This window comes from Dipodomys merriami, unplaced genomic scaffold (genome assembly GCF_024711535.1).
Source record: "Dipodomys merriami isolate MVZ:Mamm:240054 unplaced genomic scaffold, mDipMer1.0.p SCAF_10, whole genome shotgun sequence".
NCBI lineage: Eukaryota > Metazoa > Chordata > Mammalia > Rodentia > Heteromyidae > Dipodomys > Dipodomys merriami.
In genome coordinates this window covers 15,601,376-15,613,927 of record NW_027202271.1, presented here as the reverse complement: position 1 = coordinate 15,613,927, position 12,552 = coordinate 15,601,376, and the positions used below count along the sequence as shown (strand labels likewise).

General features: G+C 47.0%; 1 protein-coding gene across 2 annotated transcripts in view; it reads right to left on the bottom strand.

The window, feature by feature from the left end:
• Positions 1 to 259: 259 nt before the first annotated feature.
• The window catches only part of Acvr1b (activin A receptor type 1B), a 41,646-nt gene continuing 29,353 nt past the window's right edge, over positions 260 to 12,552 (bottom strand). For both annotated transcript variants that reach the window (XM_070041401.1, XM_070041408.1), the window contains 4 exons: positions 9,792 to 9,948; positions 7,106 to 7,230; positions 4,489 to 4,619; positions 260 to 1,493 (listed from right to left, as the gene is read on the bottom strand). In XM_070041401.1, coding sequence (XP_069897502.1) covers positions 1,368 to 1,493; positions 4,489 to 4,619; positions 7,106 to 7,230; positions 9,792 to 9,948 — 539 coding nt within the window. In that variant the 3' untranslated portion in view covers positions 260 to 1,367. The remainder of the gene's footprint in view (positions 1,494 to 4,488; positions 4,620 to 7,105; positions 7,231 to 9,791; positions 9,949 to 12,552) is intronic.

Sequence of the window (12,552 nt, the reverse complement as noted above, 5' to 3'; positions counted from 1 at the left end):
TATATACCTAAGATATGCTGACCAAATCACCACCCACAACCGTGCTTCTAGACTTCATTAAATACTATACTTAGGTTAAATAACATGTTCAGCTCAGGCTGTTCCCTTTAGCAGGGCCTCTGAAGTGAATGCAAATCTCTCATCTTCCCTCCATCCTGATTGGATAATCCAGCTCAAGGTCCATGCAGATGCCGCCCTCCCACCCCAGTCTCCCTCCCACTTAGTGCCCCACCCTTCCTTTCCCCACCCCAAACCCACCACCACCAAAAATATACACTGCAGTTTGTAGAATCTGGGATGGGACAGACAGATGTGACATTCCACTGTGAGTCCCAAGGACTCACTTCCGACTCCTTGGCCCTTCCTGATGCTGTTGAGGATGATGCCCTTGGGCTGGCTCATTTCCCACAGCTGATGCTGACCACAACACCCAAGATTTCTGCCAAGATTCTTTCTGCCCATCCCTCTCCCCCTCACATTTTGACCAAAAGCCTCTCCTGCCATGGACAGCTGGGCCAGCTTTGGTTCCAGTCTGAAATGGAAGAGGAGAGGCTGGCATGGGATGGGCGGAGCAGCATGCTGGAAAGAGGGCTACCGTGGCAGGGGTGGGATGGGGGATACCTCCAGGAAGGGCCCCAGGGAAACTAGATGTTGCTCACTATGCACAGAGGCACCGGCACGCAGACGGCAGGACAACCACACCCCCGGCCGGCACATGCACAGAAAGCTCAAGCAGGTAAGTGCGCACCTACAGACACACACGTACACACACGTTAAGGGCAGGCGAGGCACAGACCAGGCACAATGGGGACGCACCTCGGCACATGCACACGCGGCTGGACAGACAGCTGGCAGGTGACTCCACTGGCAGTTCCTCCAGATGTCCATGTGAGGAGGGGAGCACACAGCTCAGAGCTGCCTGTGACAGGGGCTGTACTTCGGTTCCCCTGGATACCTTGGGGTACTGTTGGCTGGTCCCTGGAGGAAAACCTGTAGTGCTACGTAGCACTGGCCACGGTGCAGCTCCTCCTGGCCCCTTGCAGGCCTTTCTATCACTACTCCTGGCTATGTGCCAGATGCACCGGGTTTCGTGGATTTTCCACCGCAACCAGTTTGAGTTGTGGCATTGAGTTCTCCACACGATTCACTCTCAGAGTCTCCATGCCATCAGGAGGTAAATAAAAAAGGTTATCTGTGTCTCAAACCCAACAGGGGAGCGAGCGAGTCTCCCGGGCTCTGTCCCTGTTGCGGGCCAGGGCTCTGACCACAGTGGGCTGGGCAGAAACGAGAGGTAGGCCTCCACTGTACGCTCAACACGGCAGCTGCGTGTCATCCTTGCCGCCCAGGCTGCATGGAAGGGGAGGAGGTTAGATCTTCACATCTTCCTGCACGCTGAGCTGTGAGAGGGTCTTCTTGATGCGCAGTGCAGTCAGGCGGGCTGCGCCATTGGCATACCAGCACTCCCGCATCATCTTCCCCATCACCCGCAATGCCTGTCAGGAGAGATGCAGGGCTATCAGCTTGACCTTGACCCAGAAAAGCTTTCTGGCCCCTAGGCACTGGCTCATTTCCCTGCTGCCTCCTCATCTATGCCAAGACTATCCGACTCTTTGACACCTTCCAACCAGGGCAATTCTTTGCAAACTTCTCCCCTTTGTTCTTCCTTCTAAGGAAGAGGCTGTGCAGGGGAAGAAAAAAGCTGCAGTTAAAGGCCAGCTGTCTCTGCCTCACTCTCAAATCTAACCAGAGGCAGTGAGGAAACATTTTGGAAAATGTTGTTCTATTATGCAACAAGAAAACATGGGGGAAATGGGAGCTGATGTTCTTGGTGCTGAAACGCCCTCTCATGGCTGTGTTCTTTAAAGGCAGAGCCGACCTTTTCTGCTCCACTCTAACACATATGCTATAGTTGGGGGGAGAGGAAGGTTGGATCCAAAATACGGTGAGGAGAGTTAGCAAAGCTGTATGAGATGCTTGAAATCTGCTAAAAGAATATATATATGTTGGTGTCAGTCCTGGGGATTGAATTCAGGATCTGGGAGCTGTCATTAAGCTACTTTTTTTTTTTTTTTTGCTCAAGGCTAGCACTTTACCTTTTGAGCCTCCTGTTTTTTGTTTTTTGGTGGTTACCTGGAGGAGGTAGGAGTCTCACAGATTTTTCCTGCCTGGGCTGGCTTTGAACTGCAATCCTCATTATCTCAGCCTCCTGAGTAGCTAGGATTGTAAGCATGAGCACCAATGCCCAGCACATTTTTAATTTTTTTGTGACAGGCCTAGGCTGACCACCCAACTCACAATCTTCCTGCCTCAGGCCTCCGCAACCATGCCTGGAATGAGGAGACCCAGTCTTAAATGTGCTCATTACATATGCATAAAGGCAACTAGGTAGGGTCACAGATGTGCTACTTGACTGTAGTAATCCTTCACAATATATACACTATCAAATTAGCCTGTGTACACCGTAACTATAATTTCACTTGTCGATCACGGCTCAAATAAAACTGATTAAACACATAAATAAGTAGAAAGAAAAGCAGGATGACAAGTGAGAAAGTAGCCCCTATGCACTCAGCTAAGCAAACCTTGTTCCCCTGAAAACTCTTAAAACCCCAAAACTCAGGCTTCTTAGGAATCTGTCATCAACTAAACAGTATGCCAGCCATTTCCACCAAATGCTGTCACTCCCCGCTTCACCCACCACGTGTCCCCAATTCAAATTCTCCTATCTAATGCTGGCTCTTCACATGTCATCTTCTTCTCTGCAGTTTTTAGTAGGGCCACTGCTCAAACACGCCTCTTACTTTTGTGATACTATCCACAAGCTCAGCTTGTGTGGCTGCTAGTTCTACTGTTCCACAGGAAGCCAACTGCGGGTTTTCTCCTGTACTACTACATCAGCATTTTCTCCTATACTACCACATCATCAGTCCATGTGATAGTCTAACCCCCCAACCCCCAACCCCCATTTCTGTCTCTAGCTGACCACCTCCATTATCTATTGCCCAAAAAAATCCTATTTCCTTTAGGCTGTCACCTCCAAAGAGGACAAAGACTATAGCCCAGAGGGATTAGTAGTAACTGCATAGAATAGTATAAACAGCATTTTTTATTTTGGGTCCAGTCATGGGGCCTGAACTCTGGGCCTGGGCACTGTTCCTGAGCTTCTTTTTTTTGTTTTGTTTTTTTGGTCCGGTTGTGGGACCTGAACTCGGCCTGGGCGCTGTCTCCCTCAGCTCTTCAGCTCAAGGCTAGTGCTCTACCACTTTCACCACAGCACCACTTCCGGCTTTCTTTTTCTTTTTGCTTATGTGGTGCTGAGGAATCGAACCCAGGGCCTCATGCATGAAAGGCAAGCACTCTACCACTGAGCCACCTTACCAGCCCCTATAAACAGCATTTCTTACCTGAAATGACTAGAACTACAAGTGTGGTGGGTTTCAGATTCTTTCACATTTGAGAAATATTTATATATAAACAATAAGATCTTGATGAGAAGCAAGTCTGAGCATAAACTTCATTAATACAGTATTTTTAATTAATTAATTAATTAATCAATATTTTTTTTTGTCCATCATGGGACCTGAACTCTGTCCCTCGCTCTTCAGCTCAAGGCTAGCGCTTTACCACTTGAGCCACAGTGCTATTTCTGGCTTTTTCTGCTTATGTGGTGCTAAGGAATCGAACCCAGGACCTCATGCGAGGCAAGCACTCTACCACTGAGCCACCTTCCCAGCCCCAATACAGTATTTTTAGTGAGCCTGCATTTGTTTTTCCCCTACAACTTGAGGGCAAGGTGACCTGTTATATGAGATCAGGTGAGGAATTTTCCACTTGTGACACCATGTTGGTAATCAAAAAATTCAGATTTTTTTTTTGGGGGGGGGGGTGGGGACTGGGAATGTGGCTTAGTGGTAACGTGCTTGCCTAGCATGCATGAAGCCCTGGGTTTGATTCCTCAGTACCACATACACAGAAAAGGCCAGAAGTGGCATTGTGGCTCAAGTGGTAGAGTGCTAGCCTTGGGGAAAAGAAGCTCAGGGACAGTGCCCAGGTCCTGAGTTCAAGTCCAGGATTGGCAAAAAAAAAAATAATAATTCAGATTTTTGCCAGACATGGTAGCATATGCCTGTAATCTCAGTACTTAAGACTACAATGGGGGGGTAGTTGTGGAGGTTGGAAAGGAAGGGATGGTAAGGGGAAAACAAAGGAGGAAGCAACAATGCTCAAAAGGAAATGTACTCATTGCCTTGCTCATGTAACTGTAACCCCTCTATACAGCATTTTTACAATTAAAAAAATGTACAAAAACGTTAAAAAAAAAAAAGACTACAATAGTGAGTTAGTTGAAGACCAGCCTGGGCTACAGAGCAAGACTATCTAAAGAAACAAATTAGGAAAAATGTCAGGTTTTGGACTTTCAGATAAGGGATGTAAATCTTTACTATGATGCAGATAAGAAAAGCCACAGCAGTCAAAGAAATGTCCTACCTCATAACTCTGCCACCAGTTGGGGATGTTGGGGCGTAGCTTCTGGTCACAAACGACCTTTCGCATTTCCTCAATGGAAGGGTCAGAGGGCACTAAGTCGTAATATGGTAGTTGATACTCTTCATGGACTCCTGGGAGAAAAGACACTCTCAGCAGAAGGAAGGGAGAGATTACTCTGCAGCCAATGAACAGCCCACACTCTGGTCTGCAATGCTGCTTCCCACTATGATGAACGTGGGTCAACAAAGAAGGTTGTTATTCCAGATATGGTACAAGAAGCTCACAAAACACCACCACCAACCCACAAACAGCCAGAAACATTATTTTTTTCTAATAAAAGGCAGAGAATCTATTGACGATTACTGGGGTTACTGAAAGTTTCCCAACTAGCTAATGATGAGCTACTGATGCCAGGCTGAAACTAGTATTTTTTTTTTTTTTTTTTTTTTTTTTGCCGGTCATGGGGCCTGAACTCTGGGTCTGGGCGCTGTTCCTCAGCTCTTCAGCTCAAGGCTAGTGCTCTACCACTGGAGCCACAGCGCCACTTCTGGTTTTTTCTGTTTATGTGGTGCTGAGGAATCGAACCCAGGGCCTCATGCTTGCAAGGCATGCACTCTACCGCTGAGCTACCTTCCCAGCCCCAAAACTAGTATTTTTAAATCTATCAGCTCATAGTGATTCTAAAAATAAAAAGAAAGAAAAGAAAAAAAGAAGCCTGGCATCAGTGGCTCATTCCTGTAATCCTAGCTACTCAGGAGGCTGAGATCTGAGGATGGCGGTTCGAAGCCAGCCAGGGCAGGAAAGTCCGGTAAGTAGCTCTCTCTTATCTCCACCTAATCACCAGAAAACTGGAACTAGCACTGTGGCTCAAGTGGTAGAGCCCTCGTCTTGAGCTGAAGAGCTCAGGGACAGCACCCAGGCCCAGAGTTCAAGCCCCACAACTGACAAAAACAAAACAAAACAAACAAAAAAACCCTTAGTCATCTTTTGAGTGTGCTAGGCATTAGCTCATTATTTTGAAAATGGTTCATAAATGGAAAGAATCAAGCATTTTTCCTGACACTCTTAGTCAACCTTTACACCTGAGTAACCAAGTAGACAATTTGGGAAGTTTCATTTTAAAGAAAAATCCAGGCTAGCCAGGTGCCAGGGGCACCTGTAATCCTAGCTACTCAGGAGGCTGAGATCTGAGGATCATGGTTCAAAGCCAGCTAGGTCAGGAAAGTCCAAGAGACTCTTATCTCCAATTAACCACCAGAAAAACGGAAGTGCTAGCCACCCTGAGTGCTAGCTCCCAGCACTCAGGGAGGGCTGGGAATGTGGGTTAGTAGTAGAGTGCTTGCCTACCATGTATGAAGCCCTAAGTTTGATTCCTCAGTACCACATAAACAGAAAAAGCTGGAAGTGGTGCTGTGGCTCAAGTGGTAGAGTGCTAGCCTTGGGCAAAAGAAGCTCAGGAAGGGCTGGGAAGGTGGCTCAGTGGTAGAGCGCTTGCCTTGCATGCCTGAGGCCCTGGGTTCGATTCCTCAGCACCACATAAGCAAAAAGAAAAAAGCCGGAAGTAGTGCTGTGGCGAAAGTGGTAGAGCACTAGCCTTGAGCTGAAGAGCTGAGGGACAGCACCCAGGCCCAGAGTTCAGGTCCCAGGACCGGACCAAAAAAACAAAACAAAACAAAAAAAAGAAGCTCAGGAACAGTGCCCAGGTCCTGTGTTCAAGCCCCAAGATAGAATCTCACAGACTTTTCTGCCTGGGCTGGCTTTGAATAGTCATCCTCTAAACCTTTGTCTGAGGATTACAGGTGCCCAGCAACATTTCTTTCTCCAATTCTGGGGCTTGAACTCAGGGCTTGGGCACTGTCCCTGAGCTTCTTTTGCTCAAGGCTAGCACTCTACCACTTGAGCCATAGCACCATTTCTGGTTTTCTGGTGGTTGACTGGAGATAAGATGTTCCTGCCTGGGCTGTCTTTGAACCTTGATCCTCAGGTACCAGCCTCCTCAGTAGCTAGAATTACGGAGCCACTAGTGCAGATATTCTTGAGCTTGATCATGTCATAGAATATTTGGAGGTAATCATGAATACCAATATAAGCAGCTGGGTGCTAGTTGCTCACTACTCAGGAGGCTGAGATTTGATCAGCCTGGGCAAGAAAGTCTGTAAGACTCTTAATTCCAATTAACCAGCAAAAAGCCAGAAGTGGAGCAGCAGCTAAAGTGGTAGAGAGCCAGCTTTAAGCAAAAAGGTAAAAGGCAGTGCCCAAGACCTGAGTTCAAGTCCCAGTACTGGCATAAAACAAAACAAAGAATATTACCTAATCTGATAATGCTTTATGCTGGGCTCTTCCCCCCTCTTTTTTGGTGGTACTGGTGATTGAACTCAAGGCCTCAAGCTATTGATTAAGATAGAGTCTTGTTATCCTGTTTCCCCCAGGCTGAATGCCAGTGATTCACTGGCCCTTTGACTCCAGGGGTCTAGATGACCTTCAATGTGCACTCTGGCTCTGGAACTGTCATCCAACAGCCTGAGGTCAAAGGGCCAGTGAAGCACCAGCAACCCTCAGATGAGCCATCATGCAAAAACCGGGAGTACGATAAAAGGTCAAATAAAAAACTACCTACCTCCAGAATTGCATCTTCGAGCAATCTCCCAATATACTAGCCCAAGGGCATAAATATCAGCACATTTAAAGGAGTCGAAATGTTTCATGTTAATGGTTTCATCAAGTACTTCAGGAGCCATGTATCTGCAAGAGCAAAAAAAAGAAACATGGTTATGCACAGAACATGATGACTGTTCTCTGAATGTGGGAGAGCATCATTCCTGTATAGGCCTTTGGGGACAAGTGGGCACTTGTGTTTATTGTACACACTCACGTTCTAAATTCAAGCTTAAACACTTTAGTACCAATTTGGCAATATTAGGCTACTCTTGTGTGTGTGTGTGTGTGTGTGTGTGTGTGTGTGTGTTTGTTGGGTGGTTGTAGGGCTTGAACTCAGGGCCTGGGCGCTGTCCCTGAGCCTCTTTATGCTCAACACTAATCCCCTACCACTTGAGCCACAGCACCACTTCCAGTTTTTGAGTAGTTAATTGGAAATAAGAAGTCTCATGGGGACTTTTCTGCCCGGGCTGGCTTTGAACCATGATCCTTAGATCTCAGCCTTCTGAGTACCTAGGATTACAGGTGTAAGCCATTGGCACCTGGCTTGGTTATTTTTTATTTATATTCCTACCAGTGCCAGGGCTTGAATTCAGTGCTTCACACTCTTGCTTGGCTTTCTTATTCACTGCTGGTGCTCAACCACTTGGGCCATACCTCCAGTCTGGCGTTGTCCTGGCAAACTGGAGATGGGAGTCTCAGACTTTTTTGCTTGCACTGCCTGTGAACAGCGATCCTCCAGATCTCAGTCTCCTTAGTAACTAAAATTATAGGTGTGATCCACTGACACCTGGCTATTTATTTTTTTGAAACGGTCTCACAATGTTGCATAAGCTGACGTCAAACTCCTAATTATCTTGCCTCAGCTTCCTAAAGGATATGATTACATGCACATACTACCAAGCATAGCTGTATTTTAGCAGTATGGTGGTTTGAACTCAGGGTCTCACACTTGCTAAGCAGTCATTCTACAACATAAGCCATACCTCCAACCCATTTAGGGGGTTATTGTTTTGAGATAGGGCTTCCCTTTACGTTCTCACTTGGACTGTGGTCCTATGTGTGCTTCTCCTATCTCTGGTATGACAGGTGTATGTTACTGTGCCCAGCCATTGGCTGAAAGGGAATCTCACTTTTTATATTTTTGTACAAGGCTGGCTGCAAACCATAATTCCCCCATATCTACCTCCCATGTAGCAGATCTGTATCTTTTTTTTTTTATCATTATGATCTACTTATTGAAGCCTCTTGATTTCTCAGCAGAGGGTATGCAGTGGGCCACATAAGCATTATAGTACATAGCATTTGGTTGCTACTAGAACTTTTCACTCTATTGAATGAAGAAGCTGCAGGAATGGATTGCATTTAAATTTCATTCTGAGCTAGGTGCCGGTAGCTCATGCTTGAAATCCTAGCTACTCAGTAGGTTGATCTGAAGATTGCAGTTCAATGCCAGGCTGGGGAGGAAAGTCCATGAGACCCTTATCTCCAATTAAGCACCAAAAAGGCTGGAAGTGAAGCTGCGGATCAAGTGGTAGAATGCTAGTTTTGAGCAAAAAAACACCTCAGGGTAGCATCCAGGCCCTAAGTTCAAGCTCCAGGATAGGAACAAAAAACAGTAACCAAAAATAATTTTATTCTGAACTTTTGTTATCTGCTTGATTGCAGACAGGTGATAATTCTAGAGTCACCCTTAGTGAAAGTTACCCTTTTCTGACTTTGAGTAGTAATTACAATTAATTACTATGACTTGAGCCTCTCACAATACACCAGTGGATCACCTGAGGTTCCACACTTCGGAGTCTGGGTGGCTGCAGCAATCATTCAGGTCAAAAGCAAGCTGGACACTAGTGGCTCAAACCTTTAATCCTAGCTACTCAGGAGGCTCAGACATGAGGATCACAGTTCAAAACCAGCCTGGGTAGAAAAGTCCCTAAGACTCTTATCTCCAATAAACTACTCAGAAAAAGCCAGAAGTGGTGCTGTGGCTCAAGTGGAAGAGTGCTAGCCTTGAGTAAAAGAAGCCCAGGGACAGTGCCCAGGCCCTGAGTCGGTTTAAGCCCCAGAACCTGGGGGGGCCCGAGGAGGGGGGAGGAAAGAACGAAAAGGAACCACACAACTTAATGAATTCACTTAGATTCAGCACATAAACTCTTCTGACATCTTTGACAAGGCAGCCCTATTTCCACCCAGGCAGCAAACGACAATGCCTTTACTTCCAAGTGAAACAGGAAGCAGGCCACAATCCCTGAGCAGCCTGAGCCCCATCTCAGTCAACTCTGTTCTGCACAGAATAGGCCACAGTCTCCTCCAAGTTTCTGCACAAGCTACCCTTTGGACCAAAATATTTCATCTTTTCCTCTAGCACACCTTGTGTCTACCATGCTCCAAATTCTCCATTGCCTTCACTTGTAATACCACCAGCTGTGAGTATACATTTCCACAGAGCTGTAGTCCCAGCACTGGAATCTGTTATGTGTGACTACATGGCTTGCAGTGTGGGGAGTGGGTGTTTGACTCAGCTTATAGCTGCCCAAGGGGAAGGGCCACCTGTCCTTTTGTTTACATTTCTTCCTGTGTACATGGAAAGGATACATAAGACTCAGGACAAGCTGGTAAGTGAGGGCAGAAGCTTAGCACCTTCTTACCGTTTGGTTCCCACCCTCTGATTTGGAGCAATGTCAATGGTGTCAGTGACTGCATCATGACGGACAGCCAGGCCAAGGTCTGCAATGGCACACATGCCATTTTTCTTCACCAGGATGTTCTTTGACTTTAAGTCTCGATGAGCAATTCCAGGCTTTCCTAGTGGAGACAAAACCAGGATTTTTTTTTTTTTAAAGGTAGTAAAACTGTTAAAGAGACTTTACAGCCAAGACTGGGTATGCTTAAGTTCTTGTGTTGCTTCCTGTATCCATTGATCCATGGGTACTACAGAAATGACCTATGTGTAAGTAAAGGCTTAAGGCGGAGGTGGGTATTTGGTAACAGAACTACTGATACAGCTGCCTCCAGCGGGCCATAAACAGTAAGGTCTAAGAGCAGCTCAGAGGAGTTCAGAATCAAATAGGCCTGAACGTGGACACTGATGGGATCAGCACAGAGATCAGTAACAGACCCAACTGTCATACTTTGTTTCTTATCATGGCTAGCAAAAGCTGTTTGCCAAGTCAATCAGGCACTAGGGATTCCACCTGCAGCTGGGCAAAACCAGGATCTCCCAGAGTGAACATTACAGTCAACGAGCAGCCAGGCTCTGGGTCTTCTGTCTCCAGGAAGACCTTTCTAGCTAGGACAGCCCAGTGTTTCACTAGCACACAGTCTGCAAGTCAGTATCCCCATGTAAAATTACTACCATGTAAAATTACTGCCATGTGAAATTACTGAGTTGAAGCTGGGCATGGTAGTACATGCCTGTACAGCTACAAGGGAGGTGAATATGGGAAGATCTTGAAGTCAGCATGAGCAAAAAAAATAGTGAGACTCTACCTCAAAAAGATCAAGCTGGTCCACATGTTGGTGGCTCACCTGTAATCCTAGTTACTGTGGAGGCTAAGATCTGAGGATCATGGTTAAAAACCAGCCCAGGGAGGAAAGTCCATGAGATTCTTATCTCAAATGAAACACTAAAAAAGCCAGAGTGGAGCTATTGCTCAAGTGGTAGAGTGCTAGCCTTGAGCACAAAAGCTTAGGAACAGGGCCTTGGCTCTGAGGTTCAAGTCCTGGGACTGGCATACACAAAAAACAAAAACAGCCGGGCGCTGGTGGCTCACGCCTGTAATCCTAGCTACTCAGGAGGCTGAGATCTGAGGATCGCGGTTCAAAGCCAGCCCAGGCAGGAGAGACCGTGAGACTCTTATCTCCAATAAACCACCAGAAAACCGGAAGTGGCGCTGTAGCTCAAGTGGTAGAGCGCTTGCCTTGAGCTGAAGAGCTGAGGGACAACGCCCAGGCCCAGAGTTCAAGCCTCAGGACCGACCAAAAAAAAAAAAAAACACCAAAAAACCAAAACCAAAAACAAAAACAAAAAACAAAAACATCAAGCTGGGAAGGTGGCTCAGTGGTAGAGCGCTTGCCTTGCATGCCTGAGGCTCTGCGTTCGATTCCTCAGCACCACATAAGCAAAAAGAAAAAAGCCAGAAGTGGCGCTGGGGCTCAAGTGGTAGAGTGCTAGCCTTGAGCTGAAGAGCTGAGGGACAGCGCCCAGGCCCAGAGTTCAGGCCCCACGACCGGACCCCCCCCCCCCAAAAAAAAATCAAGCTGGGTATGGTAATATATAACTATAGTCCCAGTTATGGGGAAGGCAGAGGTGGGATGATCAAGTTCTTTTTTTTTGTCGGTCATGGGGCTTGAACTCTGGGCCTGGGCGCTGTCCCTCAGCTCTTCAGCTCAAGGCGAGCGCTCTACCACTTGAGCTACAGCGCCACTTCTGGTTTTCTGGTGGTTTATTGGAGATAAGAGTCTCACGGTCTCTCCTGCCTGGGCTGGCTTTGAACCGCGATCCTCAGATCTCAGCCTCCTGAGTAGCTAGGATTACAGGCGTGAGCCACCAGCGCCCGGTGGGATGATCAAGTTCTAAGGTGGGCCTTGGGCAAAAACAGAAGGTCCAATCTGAAAAACAAGCTAAAAGGGCTGAAGGCATGGCTTAAGTCATACAGCAACTGCTCAGCAAGCATAGGTCCTAAGTTCAATTCCCAGTACTATCAAAAAAAATAAAGAAGTGGGGGGGAGGGGGACAGTGGCTCATGCCTGTAATCATAGTTTCTCAGTAGGCTGAGATCTGGCTGAGATCTGAGGATCTCAGTTTGAAGCCAGCCCAGGGCAGGAAAATCTGAGAAACCCAATGTACTCTCTCTTTCTCTCTCTCTCCCTCCCTCTCTCGCTCCCTCCCTCCCTCTCTCTCTCTCTCTCTCTCTCTCTCTCTCTCTCTCTCTCACACACACACACACACACACACACACACACACACGTGCGCGCACTGGAAGTGGAGCTAAGTCTCAAGTGATAAAACACTAGCCTTGGGCAAAAAAGTTTAGGGATAGCAGCCAGGTCCTAGGACTGGCACACCAAAAGAAAGAAAATAAATTACTAAAGTGTTGCTAAAAAGCTCCTTGGGGGCTGGGTTCTTTTTAGTTCCATTCTCCTATATGTGCACTGTTGAGCATCTGAAGTGGTTACTTCTTAGCAAATAACTATGTCACACCACTGACAACTGAACCTTACAGTAAGACCTTCCTAAGGAACTTCTGGTGCTTAACTGGAGATAGGAGTCTCACAGACTTTCCTGACCAGGCTGGCTTTGAACCAGGATCCTCAGATCTCAGCCTCCTGAGTAGCTAGATTATAGGCATGAGCCACCAGTGCCCCGCCCTAAGGGACTTCTGAAGACTGGGGAGGAGTGTCTGTTCA